The sequence below is a fragment of the Lynx canadensis genome, chromosome B2 (assembly GCF_007474595.2).
Source record: "Lynx canadensis isolate LIC74 chromosome B2, mLynCan4.pri.v2, whole genome shotgun sequence".
NCBI lineage: Eukaryota > Metazoa > Chordata > Mammalia > Carnivora > Felidae > Lynx > Lynx canadensis.
In genome coordinates, this window is record NC_044307.1 from 48,699,759 (window position 1) to 48,719,426 (window position 19,668).

The window sequence follows — 19,668 nt, forward strand, 5'->3', positions numbered from 1 at the left end:
TTGCTGGGTCTACCCGCGTGTGCCAGGTGTTTATCCCAGACTGAGCTTATGGGGAATTTATTAAGAATTGGGGAACTGGTTTGTTCTGGCGACTTTGTTGAGCTCTAGCAAAAGTTTCCCCGAATATACTAGATTGCTGTGGAAAGTAAAGAATCGCAAATGCAACTCTCAAAATTTTACCCCAAGGAAAAAAATCTGCACAACGCCGTTTACCAGGTTGTGGACTTGAGCCTAATTCTCTCTAAGGAGCCCTCCCCCCACCCCCAACCACCACCCAGTTGGGTAATTCACAAACTTTATTTTTCTCACCAGGTTATTAACTTTTACATAAGATGCAACTCCTTAAAAAGAAGGAAATGAAGAAATAAAGGAAAAGAGAGAAGGGAAAAAGGGGGGGGGAGGAAAGGAGAAACAGGAGGGAAGAGAGAAAGAGGAAAAAAGAGAGAGGAAAGAAGGACCGAAGGGAGGAAGAGAGGGAGGGAGGGAGGGAGAAATACAGATACTGTGGAGGCCATCAATCAGATGTATCTGTCTCCTACTTTCTTCCTCAATGTATTTTTGCACATTCTTTGCCAACAATAGAATTTATAATTTTGCAGACATATGCCCCCAGCCACATTTCAAGCGAATAAACCCACAAATATCTAAAAAAGAACTTAGAAGACACGAATTTGTATCTTCTTTTGGCTGAAAGAGGAGCCGTAGATAAGTCCCTACTTTTTCAGTCCGCACAAAGGGGGCCAGCTTCTCCACAGCCTCCACAACGAAAGGGAAGATACGGGAAGAGCACAAGTTGGAGACGTAAGAGATCCCTTGTTGCGCACAGAAAATCTTTTCCCTTCATTTACCTCCGACCAAGGGATTATTTTGAAATTAAAGTGAAAGCCCTTACAGTCCCAACAAAGAACCATAGGTGCAAGATCGGCACACAAGAAAAGAGATTTGGCTCCATAAACCTTGACTTTCTCCACTTGTATACACAAAATAATTTTATACACTCAGAACATTTTTACATTTTTCACAAGGATCCCCTTATGTCTCGAGGGGAAAAAAATCTGCCATTCAATGCTTAGCTCAACTAAAACCTATTTACTCCTTTTAATAGCCGCGTCTGCTGCTGATTTTTTTGTATCTGTACAAATTTTTTTTCTGTGCTAGGCACAAAGCCGGGCATTTTTCAAAAGAGGGGATTAGAACATTTGCAAGCACCAGACAAAGAGCGAATCCCGTGCAAAAGAACACCGTAGTTTATCCAATTTTCGACTTAGTGCCATTCAACTGGTCATTTATGCAATGTCATCCGACCAAACAACATGTTTTACTTATGAGGGGGAAAAGTTTGTTAAGTGTAGAGACCAAGATTCGTTTCTTCTAAGGAAATAAACATCTTAACAGTGTGCCAGAGAATGGGAGAGAAAGCGGTTCACTCCCTTGGAGAGCTTCAAGGCCCTTTACCTTCTACATTTCAGATATTTCGAGACCTTTTTTAAAGTCTATATCTTTTTTATATTCTTGGTTTCCTCTTTTCAGTTTATTGCTCATACTGAGGGATATACTCCAAGATACTAAAAGAATTTGAGGAGTATGATATATGACATATTTATGTATCTATGTCTATAGACACATCTATATATGTATATATCATTGTTATGTATGTAGATACATGCCATATATATATATATATATATATATATATATATATATATGAAGCAAGTTGTAAATCTGGCAAGTTATTTTCTTCCACTCCTCCTGGACGTAGTTGGCAGAATGAAAAAGAAAGAGAAAAAAAGTAATAGCTACTTTTAAAAAGAGAAATAGGGAGGGGATGTGTGGGAGAAACCCGTCTCTCTCCTTTTATTTCTTCCTTTTTAAAACATTCATCAGCATATGCCTCATTTCAAATGCAACAAATGTAAATATACTTTTCCCTGCACAGAATTTTAAGTGAAAGTCCAATGGTTTGGAGGGCGGTCTAAGTCTGCCTAACAGATGCAAACAGTCTTGTGGCTTCAGTTCCATCTTTGAGTCCCCTAAAAAGATTTGCTATGGCCAACAAAGGAAACTGTCACACCTTTTCCCATCACTGCTTTAATTTATGCTCAGTCTCCAAGTTTTTTTTTTTCATATTGATTTGATAATCACTTTAAGGCAGAACATTTAAAATAAGAAAGAGCTCGTGAGTAGGTTGAAAAGGGGGGTCTTACAGGCCTGCCTCAATATGGTGAAAATGGGGAAGCGAAAGGGAGCCAGGGCTGTAAAGGTTGTTTTGTAAAGTGGGTTTTTATTATGCACCGACTCTCTCCGCATTTACTTAACTCTTCACGGGCTGTTGGGTAGGTTAACACCCTTCAAGGCCTCTTTCATGTCCAATACCTCGTTTGTTTGTAAAGGAAAATGAGCCTTTAACACATTTCAACTCAGGAGAAAAAAGACAGAGAGAGAAATTTTTTATTTTTCTTAATAAAAAATCAGCAAACCCTTTCCTTCTTCCCAGCTCAAATGATCCCTCAATCCATTAGGAGCCTGAAGACCTACAGTGAGTGAACCTGAAGGTGTTTCCTCTCTAAGGCATATTTTGGGTAGGATACTCCTACTCTGTGGTAAAGCAGAACCAACATCAGATATCTTGAAGCCTGCACTTGAAATGGCTCCTCTGAGCTCCCAAGAAACCCACAGTGCCAGACTTGACACTTTCAGTGTAATTTGCTCCACGCAGAAAGTGCTGTGGAAACTGTCTGTATATATGCTATGTGCCTTGATGGGGACTCAAAGGGCTTCTCATTCCCTTATGCCAAGATGAAAGGCACTCAGGTGCTTTGAAGTGCAATATTGTATGGTGCTGCAAAATGCATACCTTAAGATTTATACAACTTTTAGATTGTGGTTTTTCTGGCACTTTTTTCCCCCTTGAAATCACGTGTGCTGCCAAACTTGCTCCAGCTCAATGGTTGCTTTTAAATGTCTACTACAGGTTTATTGGGATATGGGGGTTCAAGGAATGGGGCAGATTGAAAGACTTAACTCATGTGTTCACACCTATTAGTATCTATTTGAGAGCTTTTATTTCTTTTTCTTTTATTAAGGGCTCCGTGGAAGCCCAGTGTGGGCTTGTTCTCAATGGTCAAGGTGGAGTGATAAGAAGAGGTAAGTGACATGTTAAAATGAAACATTCTTCTCTCATCTGATACTTTGTTTTGAAGATCTGGTGGTGCTTGTAACCATCAGACACTTGTCTGATAATTAAGAAAACAATTACTCTTGGTCAATTACTTTTGTCCAACACAGGCATAGTCCCTTTCTCCATTGAGGCTTGGATCTAGCCTCTTCCCAAAAGACCTACAAAAGAAGAGATTTGCTGTTTCTCATGGAACAATGATAGAATCGAAGTTAGAAGGGGGAAAAAATAAAAAAAAGAAAAGAAAGGGAAAAAATCCTTGTCACACCTCCTTTCCCCATCACCACATCCTCAAGCAGAATTTCTGGTCTCTTTTAGCCCCAAATGTGCCAGCCACCGCCTGGGTGATTGAGGTGATGGTGTTAGCTTGAGGCTTTGAAGGATACTGTGAAAGGCTAGATTCGTTGAGGCTTCAGGGAAGGCTAATGAAACACCAATATTGTAGCTGCCCTTATTTTTCTAAGTGTCCAGAACATTTCTTTCTTTAAGGGAGGTGGGAGGAGGAGGTGGTGTTAACTGTACCGGATAAAGCTTTCTTGTTCCCATCTGTTGAGGAAAACATCTGAATCCAGAGTTACCCGTGGAATCGGAAGGTGGGGTGGGGGTGGGGGGGGGGAAGGCCAGAGTTGAGAGCTGTTGATTTTGGCTCAGACACTGAAGGGGGCTGCATCTCAGATGTTCCATTCTGACAAAAGGTTTTGAACTATGGCATTTTAAGGGCCTCAAGGCAGTGCAGATTTTGCTGGCCTCCCCACTTAACTGTACCCAGAGCCTCTGAAGCTCATTTTCCCAGCAAGCTGAGTAACCCGAGGAGCACACAAGGCAAGGGGACCAGCTGTTATCCCAACTTCATACGAATTAATAAGATGTGGCCTATTCACCAGGACTAATTCCAGCTCCAGGGTCACAGTTGTCTTTAGTAACTGAACTGCTAAAGACTGAGTCACTTCTGATGGCACCAAATAAATGTCCTTCAGTCCCTGTCCATCTCTTTCAAAGCTTGTTGAAAGATTCCAGTGCTTTTCCAAAGAAAGCAATGGATTCTTTCATGTTTAAACGGCAGGCTTTAGAACCCAATGTCCAATGTGAAATTCCATTTAAATTGAGGAAGAAAGATTGCTTTTTTTTTGGAACTTGACGATTGTCATAGTGGGTACTTGGAACTTCCATTAAATGCAAAATAGCCATTCAACTCTGTTGTTTCACCCCATAGAGGTTTTTCAAAAAATTACTAGTGTTGCTCGATGAGGAGTTCTTAAAATGAGCAATATTATGCTTATCAGCCAGGCTAATATTCAGCCATATTGAAGTGACATGAAATAGGCCCAGACTAGAGAAAATTGAAATGAAATACACATACTGTTGAAGGGAGGGATTAAAAATGCACGATGAAAGAGGGGTCAGGTGAGGTGTGCTGATCTGGGTCTGTTGGGGCGGTCACACTAAAGGTGAGGCTGAACACTGAGGGCGCATGGAGATGTCGGTGGTGCTGAAGGACAGCGCCACTAATTAGCGCCCAGAGCCGGCTCCTCCCAGAGTCCGGCTGGCGCTACTGCGGTCGACGCGTTCAGTTCCGCACTTGTTCCAAGATCACCTTCTCAAATGCCTGGAAATTGCATCAGATCTTACAATAGCTGCCAGAGGGTGGGAATTATTTGAGATCGAGGGCGGGAGCTGGAAGGGATGTGGCTGTGTAATTAGTTGAATTTTTGGAGAGAGATTTAAGGGACACCTCCGCAGCATGCCCCAAAGAAAGGTCAATGCTCTTGGGTAACTATAAAATGAGAACTGCGGTCCGGTCCTATTACAGGCACATAAATGGTCTTCCTTAGGTGATGTTTTATTGTTGTTGTAGAATTTGGTGTCACTCCGTATCACCTGAAAATCAGGTGGAGCCTGCTATTTTAAATCAAATATTGATCTTTTAGGAGAATAGCATGGCTTCAAAGAGGAAGGGGAGGTAACTTGGGGTTTCTGTCTGTATTGTGTGACTAAACCCTAGTCCTCCCTCCCTCAACCCCTGCGAAGGAATTTAGAATTTAGCTGCTGAGTTTATTCCATTTCCACATGTTTAAGAGAAAAGCCAGTTAAATTGGTTGAGCCCAGGAGACCAAGTGTGTGTCTGTGTGCGTGTGTTACTCTGAAACAATCAATGTTCATGACAATTTACAAATGGATAGCAAGGAAGTTTTGCCTAAAGGTTGTGTACATCGTGCTGGATCCCACACAGCCCTAAATCTCAGGACTCCCCATTTTTGAAGAAAAGTTAAGGAAGCCCCTTCTCTCTGTTGTCATGGTAGTGCATTGGATTCTTAATATAAACAACTCAAGTCACCTTTGTTCATCAAAAATCAGGAGGACACTAAGTCAAGCACTCTGCCATATTCTGTAATGGTTTTGTTTAGATAGGAATGCCTGTTTCTCTTTTAATCCATACTTTCGAGGTGACTCTCCACAGGAAACATGATTTCTTGAAAAGCACAACTTTTTGCCATTTTTCCTCCCCTGCTAAGTTCTCTGATAAACTTACATTTCTGACAATTTCCAGAATTTACTGTGGGAGGAACAAAACAGATTTCATTTCCAAAGACTCCTAAGTGCTCTTCTAGAAGAAAGATCCCTAAGTGCCCCACATGAGTTCACCAGGGAGAGATTGTCCTGGTTTGCTCTGTGTGTGTGTGTGTGTGTGTGTGTGTGTGTGTGTGTGTTGGAGGACGGAAGAGCACTCAGTTCTTTAAATTTGGCCACTTCTATTAGCAAAGAACAAAATACCATTTCTCTGACTCACTTCAGTAAGTGGTAGTTACATTGTTTTTGCCTATAATGAAGGCCGGATAGCCAAAGAAAGCCCGGAAGAGGGGCACCAACGAGGTAATTACCACCTAGATAAAATATTTGCCACCGCCTCGGAGGTGCCGCTCCCGCACGCTCACTCTCGCTTAATGGTGTGCGCGATTTTGCCCGCAGCTCCGCTACTCCAACCATCAGAACCAATAATCTTTACTTTACCCTGTGCTTGAGTATCGATAGCTTCTCTCGCCTCCGGCTTGGGCTTTGATATGTTAATATTTCTGAGTAGCAAATTCTGCAGAGATCATATTAATGTTGTACGTACAGAGTGGGGCTTTGCCTTCGTTGAATATTCAGATACTGGGTTTCAAAAGGCATCTTGAAGAAATGAGGCTTCTATTTACAGGAGTCGTCTGTGTTTTTAATCATTAAAAAGAAAGGAAAGCCCACTCTTCTTTTCCCCAAGAATCTTCTGAGGCTCCCTCATGGTCCCCTCCCCTTTGTCAGGTGCTGGTCCCTTTCATTTCTTGCTCTGAGAATTTAATAGTAGGAGAACAATGTTGATGATGACGACGACTATGATGATGATGCTAACAATGAGTGGATACAGATTGGAATCGAGGGGTTAGGGGTTCAATTGGGTAGGGGGCTATGGCCTTGAGAAGAGGATGGAGGGGAGATGAGAAGACCCAGCTTTCCCATATTTGGGTGGAAAGTGACATTTTGGCCCTGGTCTTTTTTGAGAAATCAGGATGGCAAACTCAAAAAAAAAAAAAAAAAAAAAAAGGAAGAAAGAAAAAAATGAAAAAAAGTGAAGAGGGGGAAGCGCCCTTGTTTCGCTTTGTGATCACTCTGCCTTGCAGCCCCAGGCTAATTTCAGACGCTTAAATACCGCCATAGCCTCTGGGCCACGCGGAGAGGGAGCGGACCAGGCCACGGGCAGGCAGGAGCGCTTTCTGGATTGCCCGTGGCTACACAAAATACAAACTACTTTGAATCAAAACATTTTTGGGGAATTAATATGATCTGAACTCTGCACGTTTTAAGAGAGCTGGAGTTTGTCAGATCGCTTAGAGGTGACTGGCACGCCAAGGAGGAGGCAGTTACGCTGTGGTACAAACATTGTCAGATCTGATTTAATTTTTTAAAAATGCTTCTGTGAAATGGAGTTTAGCATCAATCACCCAGCCTGCCAATAATGGGGTAGATGAACCTGCCTGCTGTCCCCTTCTACAGACCCCTGCCCCCCCACCACCTGGCTGCCCACAGTCTGCCTGGGCCAAGAGGATGAGCTGTTTCTGCTCCTTCAGTTTTGTGAGAGCCCTGAGCTTTGGAACTCGACTTTGGAAGAGCCAAAGGCTCTTTCAGCAGCTCCCAGAACGCGTTAAGATTGGAGTGGGGTGGAAAGCCTTGTTTCTCTTTTGTCAGAACCCCCAGAATCTCTCTTTATGAGAATCGCCCAAATTCATCTCTACAGCTCATCCATTTTGAAAATAGAGCCAGAAACACACCTGGAGCCTTGTCTGCCTCTTTAGTCCCCAAATACAGACACTGGAGAGTCGAAATCCCGTCTCCTTTATATGAAGTCTAAAACTCATATAGTAAAGGGTCTATAGGCATGGTTTCTTGGAAATCTTTTTTTGCTGGCAAGGGGAGATCTTTTTCCATAGCCTGTCTTCTCTCTAATTTCTTTATTGCTTTGAAAATCACCAAAAGCCAGAGCACTCCCTGCATTGGGAAATGGGGATTAATTCTCTCTCTCTCTCTCTCTCTCTCTCTCTCTCTCTCACACACACACACACACACACACTCACACAGCCACATTAAACCAGTAGGTCTCCCCGCTCAGACATCCCTTTCTTTTGTTCTGCCTCGAATCTGCACGGGAAGAAGCGCTTTCAAACCTGGTAATCCATTTATACCTGTAAGGGTATATCCTTCCCTGAAATAGGGCAGTTAGCAGCTGATGTCTCATCTGAGGCCTATTTGATTGCAATTAAACCACTATCCCTTTGCCGTTTGATTACAATTAATATCTGCTGTGGGAGGAGAGGAGCGAGGAGGGTATTACACCAGGGATTTGGGATTGAGAAGGGCGAGGGGCTAGAGAGGAAGCAGCCGAGAATGATCCTACCCCACCCAGCTTCCACGCGCACCTCGCAGAAATGCACCCGCAGAACAAACAGGGACAGGAAACTCCTATAATCGCTTACACATTTTTAATGTGTCAGAAAAAACGAGCGATCACTGGAGATGAAGAAGGGGAGAAAAAAAATCCCTGCCGTTTGTATTTCTTTCATTTGAATTGTAAACATCTGTTTGGCTGTAAGGCGAACAGAACATTTATTTTGCTCTCAAGATTTGGTCTAATTATGTCAACACCGAAGCGGCAGGGAGTGGGGCGGCGCTGCGGCTTTGGAGAGGCTGAGCGCAGGGGCCCCGCGCCCAGAAGCCAGCCAGGAAGTATTGATCGCACCTGGAGAGCGCACAGGGCCTCTAGCCATCAGCAGCTCTGTTCTTAGAGAGGAAGGCACCCAGAGGGGGCGCGTGGCTTAGAGGCAGCTTTGGGGGCGCCAGGAGAGCCACAGTTCCTTGGAGACTGCCGAGCCTGTTTCCTCTGCCCTAATTGCCTTGGATGAGAAGGGAAAAAGCGCATTCAGACCTCAGCCTTTCTCTCCGATAGCCCGGCAAAAGGTGGGTGGGGGTCTTGTTGCGCTGCACAGGTAGCGCCCTGAGACGCGGTAGTTGTTTGACACAGTGGTGGAGTTGGGTGGGCTTTACTTAGGTTGCGGAGCACATGTGCATCCATTTCCTGTTGCACCTCCTGTCGAGCTGGGGAAATAAGTTGAGCAGGCGTGAACATCCCCATTTTTCAGATGGACAGATCAAGGCCCAGAGTTGTTACTCATCTAAGGTTGCATGGGTCGCTAGTTGGCCAACCTCTTACTTGCAGCCCCGTACTTTTTCCACTCCCCCCACGCGGTGCTTGCACACACAGGGCCAGAGGTCTCCAGGCATACCAGGAATGGCGCAGCCCAACCCCGTTTTTCTTCTTGCCTCATGGGATCTAACAAGGTCTGGCAGCCGAAGAATCTGTGTCTGTGTGTCTCATGCCTGGTTTTGTCCCCAGCACAGTAATTCTTTGGCTGACTTCCCTGTAGCTGTGGCAAAGTTATCCCTTTTATGATAGTCATGTTCTAGACAAGTGACCTTAAATAGATAGTCCCTGATTTCTTATGCTGTTTCTATAGCTACAGATCTGAGTTTGAGCATCACTGGAAATAGGAAGCCCCATCTCCAAATTTCAATTTTAAAAATAGTGCCCTCCATGGAAGTATTGCTTCTGTGCACTATGAATGGAAAAGAGATGTACTCTAGAGAAGTTCTGCATGAATACCTTGGTTGTGGCACCAGAGACACCTCTAACTGGAGTGCTGGATCTAGAATGAATGTTACATCATTTCAATAAGAGCTGACATGCAACACAGGCACCATGAGGAACTTCAACTGGTAATACTGGGGATGAATACTGTAAATGGCTTGGTATGGTTGACTCTCATGTCTTTCCTCTGAAATCTCATCATTGCTATCTGTAGTCTGGATCTCCAGAATGAAACCCCACCTCCTTGGTTCTTCATTCTAAATGCAAACATCTGTTATGTTGACCTATCACCCTTTTCTTCCTCCCCCCTCCCCAAATAAACCACTGGGAAGAAAGATAGCAGGTTCCCCATGCTGCTGTAAACTCTACAAGTTGCCAAATCTTTAGCCAGGACGAGAGAGTTCCCCAAGGCTGCAGCAATGCCAACTATCAAAGCAACAGAAATTCCCTTTAAAGATGCTGTGACATAAAAAATAAAAGACTCTAGAGTTGATGGCTAATCCTGAATACAAAATAAATCCTCCAGGCAGTTTGTGTGTGCATAAAGAATACTCTTAATATGCAGGCTGTGTAACTTACCTAATAAATGCTTATTTGAGCATAAGCCAGAAGCCCAACCTGGGCTGGATGCAGGAGAGAAAGACCCAGAGCCCAGGAAGATAGCACTTGGCCACATAGCAGATCTAGTGACTTCTCTGGGAGCAGCTGGCTTTCAGTGCATGGGGTTCATTTTGCTAAAAGGGGGTGATTTTCCAAGTGGAGAAAGCCTGATTTAACTTTTTTTTAAAAAACAATCTTTTAGAGTCTTCTGCCATCTCCCTAAAATAGGTTTCTAACCCACTGTAGACTAGTAAAGATAGGAAAGGTCTAAAATTTTGTCCTTTTCCCTTGACCAACTGGGAAAGTAACACATGCACAAACACTCTTCTTTCATAATTGACTTGAGACCTATTGGGTGAGATTCCTTGTGTCCTCAGTTGTGTATTGGCTATTTTACAAGAGGAGGGGGTTTATGTAAGAATGTAAATTTACTTATGATTCCATGACCATGGGTGGAGGCCTATTTTGGGGAGAGAGCTCTGTGAATTTTGAATGTAGATATTATGATTTCTTAATATTTTTTGCTTTGGATGACCTCATAATGGCCTAAATTCTTAACTTTTGGGGATCCTGATTCTCACAGTATGATGCTAAAAGCCAGCTTCATTGATATCCTGTTCATCTCAACATTTGAGAAGTCACTTAAGAGTTTGTTTGTAAAATGCATTTTGCATCTATAGGTATAAAAGGAGAGAGCATCAGTGAAAGAATGATGGTAGTTTTGGGACCCCAAATCTGGGGATAATGATGATGACGATGATTAGTTTTAAAAATTCTCTATGACAGGGGCAGCTGGCTGGCTCAGTCAGCAGAGCAATCAACTCTTTATCTCAGGGTTATGAGTTCGAGCCCTGCGTTGGGTGTAGAGACTACTTAAAAATGAAATATTTAAAAAATAAATAAAATAAAATTCTCTATGACAATGCAAAGTGGGGAAGCACAGGTGAGTTTGTGTTTCAAGCTCCTGAGACAAACATTTGCATGATTTCCAATATGTTGACCACAAGGTTAATGCCAGGAAAAGGACTTTGTGTGTATATATGTATGTATGCATTTTGAGAGAGAGAGAGCATGCTATGGGGAGGGGCAGAGAGAGAGAGAGAGAGAGAGAGAGAGAAAGAATCCCAAGCAGGTTCTGAGCTATCAGAGTGGAGCCCGACATGGGGCTCAATGTCACAACCATGAGATCCTGACCTGAGCAGAAATCAAGAGTTGGACGCTTAATTGACTGAGTCACCCAGGTGCCTCCAGGAAAAGGATTTCAATTTGACAGTTAAGACTGTGACCTCTCAGATTTCAAACTAAGTACCAGCTTCCAGGCACTAGCATTGGAAATTTAGCCAAGCATACAGGACTCATTTCCCAGTCTGGAGAGGTCTGGCTACTTTAATATTCTCAATATCCTGTCTTCTGTTTGAGGGGTCATTAAGAATGATCACCAGCCTCAGAATGCTTAAGGAGAAAGACATTGATCCCAGTACTCTCAGGGGAAGCTTGGATGACAATAAGACAACCTGGAAGAATTCCAGGTAGTACAAGGGTAGAAACACTTTAAGAGTAGGGTAAAGTTAACTTGTTCTCTGCACCCAGGTCCAGGACCCCTTTGCCTTTTTAAACATCCTCCCAGGTTCCTTAGCCACTGTGCTCAGAGAACACACCCAAATCTGAATGCCAGAGACTCTAGCAACACAGCATTTCACCTGAGCAGCTTAGTAAAGGAGGTGAGGACCTATGTAGGAGGCAAGTGGTGAGTCCTGGACCAGGTCTTCTCAAACCTTAACATGCACGTTAACCACCTGGGGATCTTGTTAAAATACAGATTCTGACTCAGAAGGTCTGGAGTTGGGCCTGAGAGTGTGCATTTCTAACAAGCCCCTAGGAGATGCCAGTGCTGCCAGTTGAGGAACATCCTTCAAGTAGAAAGATTTTGGATAATGCTCCCCTGCCTGTTTGTCTTCTTCCACCTACTTCTTCCTCTTTTCTCTCATAGAACTTGACTTTTGGGGAGATGAGTCTTAAGATCTCCCATAGCTGAAGAAATCAAATGTATGCTCAGGAAAGCAAACCTTGAATTTGAATTTGCCAGTGAACCTTAAAAACTATGTCCTCAGATTGCTCAAAGCACAAGGAGGCAGCCTTGGACCCCAAGGCTATTTAGCACAGTGTTAGTAATATGGATATTAGCTCAGGATTTTTACAGTAAGGGAGGATTGGGCAGAGGGAAACTCTCCTCAGCGATGACCATCTTGGGTCTTCAAGTCTACTTCAGGTACCTGGGGTTGGGGAATGTACTCTGGTGTCCTGGAAGAGAGCAAAGTTCAAGGATCTTTCTGGAGCTTGGAGACAAAGTCTTCTGCCCCGGGAGCCCCAGCATGGCAAGATTGCTTTGGTGATTTTGCCATTAGCAGTTATCTGTGCTTTGTTCTCTAATAGTAATAATGATAACAACAACAAAAACAATATTATTGGCCACCAACATTTAATGTGACTGTTACTATGTTCTAACTCTTGCACTGTATTTGACTGTGTGTGCCAATCCTGACAGCTGACATATGGTAGAGAGCTGTGACCTATCATCCCCTGACATGAGTTGAAAGTTTATGACAATAGGAAAATTGTTTTTGGTGGTACCTGGGAACTGAGTGACTCAAGTACCTATAGTTGGCAGGTGGATGAGGGAAAAGAGAAGGAAGTTTTCAAATAATTTAGAAAAGAGCTTTCAAACTTTTGTCTATATAACAAGTCACAGACAAAATATATCCATCCATTGTATGTATGTGCACATCTATGCACACACATACACAGAGCCATGGAAAAACAATACATACCCTCTGTGGGGTTCACTGATGGATTTGGGGTTTTTTTATTAATTGAAGTGTTTCTTGGTGTGTATGATGTCACCATTAGCACTGGTGGGCCAGTCAACACTCTATAGAATGCTGGTTTTTGTTAAAATTAAAAAATAGTGCCCCCACAAACATGTACTGTATGATATTTGAAAGATGAAGCCTTGTTATTTGAAAGGACATCTTCAGAGCAGCTTTCTGAGATGATCCTGGTGGTGTATGTATGGGAGCAATTGTTGCCATGTATTCCCAAATCCCAAGTAGTGGCTTGATATTAACTGTCTTTCAATGATCTCCTCTCACTGTCACTAATATGTGATATACTTCCCCCCCCCCCCAAGGTGGCACCTGTGTGGTCAACCCCACAGACTTGTTTTGCTCTGTCCCTGGCCGTTTGTCCCTTCTCAGTTCAACTTCCAAATACAAGGTGACCATTGCTGAGGTGAAGAGGCGCCTCTCACCACCCGAATGCCTCAATGCTTCACTGTTGGGAGGCATTTTGAGAAGGTAAGACATTGTTTTCTGGCTGTACTGATACCATATTCCTCAACCCTCAGTCCGTAGACCTCCTATCTCATGTTGAATTCCCCATCTGGTCAAATCGCCTCATCATTTCCCTCAGAATGTGAACTTTCAAAACTTAGTTTTTATTTGTTTCTGGACAGAGCAAAATCCAAGAATGGGGGTCGCTGCCTGAGAGAGAAACTGGATAGGCTTGGCCTGAATTTACCAGCAGGAAGACGGAAAGCAGCCAATGTTACCCTCCTTACTTCCTTAGTTGAAGGTATGATTTTTCAGCTCTGCAAAGTAATGATGGGAAGTTAGCAATCCTCTGGAACTCAGGTTTGTTAGATTATGCTGTTTCATTTTTTGTCTATAGTATTAAGCAAGACAGTTAACAGTTACAGGTGAATTTCCCAATTAATCATGACATACATGATTAAATTAGACAACATAAGGCTTAGGTAATTCATAAAATGTTGTTTAATTTACTGATCTTGGCAAAAATACAGAAGACAATGGAAGATTTAAGTATTTCTCTGGTACTTCCTAAGTAACAGCAACAAAAAAACTGGCTGTGCTATCGTCATTTTTATTATTGTTTATTTTAGAGCTCAGATAAATCTGGCTTACCTCATTATAATTCAGTGCAACATGATCTACAGGATAAATAGTAATCCTTTATAGAGGGTTCACAGGAGTTGAGACATGATACCAAGCCTGAGAGCATATTGTATTAATCCTAGTAGACATCTCTTAAAGTACAGTGAAGTTCCATGGCTTTATGGGTGGATAAAATGAGTTACAGAAGGGTTAAGGCTAACCAGTGGTATAGAGACAGAAGTAAAAATATATTCCCAGAAGTTATTGTTTTCCAATTTACCTTTTCCTTTTTGTTTCTTCTGTAAGGACAAAATTACATATTCTTATTCAAACTTCTTTTAAGAAGAGGTATTACTAGAGACTTATTTTTAACTTTGTCGAGAGCTTTTGAATGTCAAATGCTATTGTCTTAAATATGAACAAAGAGGCCTTGTTACCAAGACTCACCTGAACATACCTGTGACACTTTTCTTGCACTTGTTACTTTCTTCTTTATAAGACACTGTAGGAAGTGAAAAGTAAGGGAAACACAAAAACAAACATTTTGCCTTTTTCCAGATTATCATTTCATACCATTTACCATACAATTTTGTGAAGCAGTATGTTCTAGACATTTGTTTTAGCAAAATTGCTTCGCTAATTTTGCTACTAATAGTTACCTTTGCTTTGTTCCCTAATTGTGATAATGATAACAACAACAATAATATTATTGGTCACCAACATTTAGTAAGTGTTACTGTTACTATGTTCTGTGTTTTGTGATGTGTTTGCTTGTGTGTGCTGTTACTGAGAACTGACATATCATAGAGGAGGTTGACCTGTCATCTACACATATGGGTTGAGGGTACTGGGAAAAGGACAAAGTAGAAAAAAAATGACTAATGTGTTGATTCTAAAGGGAGACAGATTGCTGCTCAATTTAAGAAGATAATTGTAATTATAGCTATTTAGTAATAGAACAAAACATTTGTTCAGAATATAATGAAGTGGATTCAAGAGTCATATGAGTGTGGGCACCTGGGTGGCTCAGTCAGGCACCCAACTTTGGCTCAGGTCATGATCTCATGGTTCATGAGTTCAAGCCCCATGTTGGGCTCTGTGCTGACAGAGCCTGGAGCCTGCCTCGGATTCTGTGTCTCCCTCTCTCTCTGACCCTCCCAGCTCACACTCTGTCTCTCTCTCTCTCAAAAATAAATAAACATTAAAAATTTTTTTTTAAAGAATCATATGGGTGGTAGGACTTGATTAGTTCTTAAACTCAATTCTGCAGGAGAATCAACTCAGGAGGTTTATTAAAAAATGCCTGGGCCCCTTCCCTAAACCAATTGGAACTCAGTCTCTGGGGATATGATCTAGGTACGTATATATTTTTTAAACATCCCCAGTGATTCTGATGTATAATGAGGCTTAAGGGATCATTGGTCTAAATGTTTGTTTAGATTCTTTCCACTTCTTTGAAGGACTGACTATGAATGCTCATGAAATTTATAACTGGTGTGAAAATTAAAGGCCCTATGAAAGACCTTTTCCCATGGTGTCTGTGAATATACTGGCTAATTTGAACTGAAGAGCCATACATAAAAGGGTATATTCACAATTTTTCTTACTGAGTTTTATGGTGGCCAACCACTGAAGTATCCTGTGTGGGAATCGTCAACGGTACTAACAGAAGGATTGCAGGTTAAATATGTGAACTCCTAGGATGATCTTTGTGGTTTTGCCATCTACTCTTTCAACATACCATCCTACCATAGGAGTATCTAACTGTGTTCTATTCATTTGGTTTGTGTTCATGGAGGAGTCACATCAGCCTTGGCTGATGAAACATAAGATTTTATTCTTTCCAGGTACTTTAATTGGCTGTTTTTGAAATCCCCCAAATCTTTGTGCTGTAGAGAAATAAATCTTTTATTGTTGAATTCCAGGCACTGTGATGGAACTGAGGAAAAGGTATTTAGAGGCAAAGGGATGTTTTATATCCCTCAACCCCTCACATATTATAACCCACAAACTACATATGCACACTTCCCCTTTCTCTCTCTTTCTTTCACACACACACACACACACACACACACACACACACATTAGACATTTCATTACCATGTGTTCTCTGATTTTTATTCTACTTCCTATTTTTGTGTTCTTTTTAAATGCTGATTATAGACCTACTGAATTTACTTCAGGACTCATGCTGGATCATGAGTCATGACCCACAGTTTAAAAAAAATTACAAGTTAGGGGCGCCTGGTGGCTCAGTCAGTTGCATGCCCAACTCTTGATTTTTACTCAGGTCATGACCTCAAGGTTGTAGGATTGAGCCCTGCATCAGACTTCACAGTGAGCATGGAGCCTGTTTAAGATTCTCTCTCCCTCTCCCACTGCCCCTCCCTGACTCATGCATGCTCTCTCTCTCTCTCTTTTTATCTCTCTCTCTTTCTCAAAATAAATAAATAAACATTTAAAAATAAGTAAGGAAATTTTAAAAAGTACAAGTTGCCTTAGGATATGAAGAGGACCTAATAGTTGAAGAACAAGGACATGCCAATCTAAATTAAAATAGGCTTCCTTTTATTCCTGAGCTGACAAGCAGAGCAGCAGTTTCATTGTTGAGGACTGTACTGTATATTTTATTCCCACATTTTAGTTGGGTTGGTGATGACAGTTGATGACTCTTTCCAGCCAACAAGTTGCCATTTTCTACATTAGGCTCAGAGTGTTGGGAATCCTATAGATGATGCTATAGGATACAAAATAATAGTGCCTCAATTCTGATTTATCAAGCTCCTGCAAGATTTACATAGTGAATGCTTCTCTTCAGTACATTTGGGACCTTGATTATTTTTGAGCTAACATGGGTCTGATTCAGTTCTTTCAGGTTTGTTTTGATTTTCCAGTTTTAAGTGGTAAATTAAAACTTCACCATATCTACAATTGGTGTTAGTAAGACTTTGAATTGACCATGTCTTTGGGTGATACTTTACTCCTTCCATCAAACATTTTTTGCAAGCACCAGCAACATTTCAGATTAGTCATCAAAAATGGTCCATCAGCTTTCTTATAAATCTCTAGTCTTGTGGGGAGGAATAGTATTTTTCTTACCATTTTTATTGATATCTCCCCTTTATCTTCCAGATTTTCTACAATAACCCACAGTATATTTGAAAAACAATACCTAGTAATTTAGTTTCTCTTAAGTGGCTTATTTTTTCAAGTTTTTATTTTAATTCCAGATAGTTAACATACAGTGCAATATCAGTTTCAGGTATACAACATAGCGATCAACACTTCCATACAATACTTGGCACTTATCATGACAAGTGCACTCTTTAATACCTTTCAGCTATTTTACCCACCCCCCCAACCCCTCATCTCTAGTAACCATCAGTTTGTTCTCTATAGTTAAGAATCTGTTTCTTGGTTTTTCTCTCTCCTTTTCTCCCTTTGCTCATTTGTTTTGTTTCCTAAATTCCACATAGGAGTGAAATCATAGGGTATTTGTTTTTCTCTGACTGACTTACTTCCCTTAGCATTGTACTCTCTAGCTTCTTCCATGTCATTGCAAATGGGAAGATTTTCATTCTTTTTTATGGCTGAATAATATTTCATTATATATATATATATATATATATATATATATATATATATATATACATACACATACATACCACATCTTTTTTATCTACTCATCAATTGAAGGACGCTTGGACTGTTTCCATATCTTGGCTATTGTAAATAAGACTGCTATAAACATAGGGATGCATATATCCCTTTGAATTATGGTAAATACCTAGTATCATGATTGTTGGATCATAGGGCAGTTCTGTTTTTAGAGTAACCTCCATACTGTTTTCCCCAGTAGCTCTACCAGTTTACACTCCCACTAACACTGCATGAGTGTTCCTTTTTCTCTACATTCCAATACTTGTTGTTTCTTAAATTGTTGATTTTAGCCATTTTGACAGGTGTGAGGTGATATATCATTGTACTTTTGATTTGCATTTTCCTGATGCTAAATGATGAACATTTTTTCATGTATCTGTTAGTCATCTGAATGTCTTTAGAAAAATGTCTATTCAGATCCTCTGCCCATTTTTTAATTGGATTATTTCTTTTTTGGGTGTTGAGTTTTATAAGTTCTTTATGTATTTTGTATACTGACAATTTATTGGATATATCATTTGCAAATATCTTTTCCCATTCTGTAGGTTGCCTTTTAGTATACTTGATTGTTTCTTTTGCTGTGCAAAAGCTTTTTATTTTGAAATATCTTAAATGTCTCTTAAGACTGTTGATTGAGACTCTTATATAGTTATTTATCAAACATCCTGATGGTTCAATATATTATTGGCATCCAATAACACACCCTTAAGCACAAGTGAGATAATATTTAACTGGCTTTATTCCTCATAGGCCAGATTTAGTAATAAATTTCACGAAGGTCAACTTTCCATCATGTTATAGTACTTGTATCTGCCCCTTTCCAGGGATAGATTTGAATATAGCCTTGCCATTGTTTCTATTTTGATAGAAATTCCAAAAAAGAAAAAAAAAAAGTAGCGTATGGAAACCCTCGTAGGCATTCCATGTAGAGATGATATAACCTTTGTACAGGTCCAATCAGTGAAGAGCAAGGTGCCTTATAACGGGGATTGAAATCAGCAAATGAACATTTGTTTTTCAAAAACTACCCCTGTCACTGACATAATGGTAGTTTCATCAGGATATTCCAAGTTTCCATGCTTGTCCTGGGCTTTCAATCATTCTGTTTGTATTTGTTTTAAAATAATTTTCCTCTGTATTTCTTTTAAATTGAGTCACTCAATTAATAGTGCCTTCCTAACATTGTTCTCAAATCAACATATTAAAGTCATTATTTTAGGGATTATTTTAGGAATTTAAAGAAGAGGGCTATTTAATACAAATTTGTAATATATTTGTATAATTCACAACATTTCTGTTACAAATATCATTGCAACTAGTAACCAATGAGATGAAGAACTTGAGACTGATATCTTTTCACCTCACAAAGCTGTTTGAAAAGTAAACATTTTGGTAGGGCAGATGTTGAGTGGGGATTTTTTTGGTCCATATAACAGATATATCTGGCCTAGAGTGAGATATGAATTTTTGAACCCAGAGTCCCCAGAATGTAATAGCAGATCATATCCCACTTTTATTCACATGTCTTCATCTAATAAGTTTTAGATATATAACTAGTGGTTGATAATGATTTCTTGTACCCCACTTTATCATAAAGTTGATATTTTATTCCCTTTAATTGTCTCACCTTGGTATCCATGACATCAGAGAGATGTTACTCTCTGGAAAATATAGTGGATTAGGGTTGTTTAACCCAATACCCTGATCTTCTTGAGGAGATCCTAGGATAATCCCAGACTCTTCTATAGTGGAAATAATTCTATCTCTGGAGATTCAGAAAATTTGGCCAATATTATTGTTCTCATTCTAATACTCTTACTATATATTTATTATTTATGAATCAGCAGCTTCTGTTAGTAGCCTCCTCTGTATTTTATTCCAGAACAATCTTTGCAGAGTTGGTAGTTGCTAAACATGAGGAGTCAATGATCTAGTTGTTGCCGCCCATTGCTCCCTCCTCACTTGAGGTTTTCCAAGATGGCCAAGGTTACAGAGTGTTGCTGGAAGGTAGTTTTGTTCCCTGGGGTAGGGTGCCTTCCTGGGACAGTTCTGCTGAATTTGCAAAAGTTGGTATAACATTCTCAGGCAACACCAGGAGTTCTGGAAGCACA

At 40.8% G+C, this 19,668-nt stretch overlaps 1 protein-coding gene across 1 annotated transcript in view; it reads left to right on the plus strand.

Annotated features, from left to right (window-relative positions):
- The window catches only part of TFAP2D (transcription factor AP-2 delta), a 57,767-nt gene that overhangs the window by 2,134 nt on the left and 35,965 nt on the right, over positions 1–19,668 (plus strand). The window contains exons 3-5 of the mRNA XM_030314564.1: positions 3,084–3,144; positions 13,135–13,300; positions 13,459–13,577. Coding sequence (XP_030170424.1) covers positions 3,084–3,144; positions 13,135–13,300; positions 13,459–13,577 — 346 coding nt within the window. The remainder of the gene's footprint in view (positions 1–3,083; positions 3,145–13,134; positions 13,301–13,458; positions 13,578–19,668) is intronic.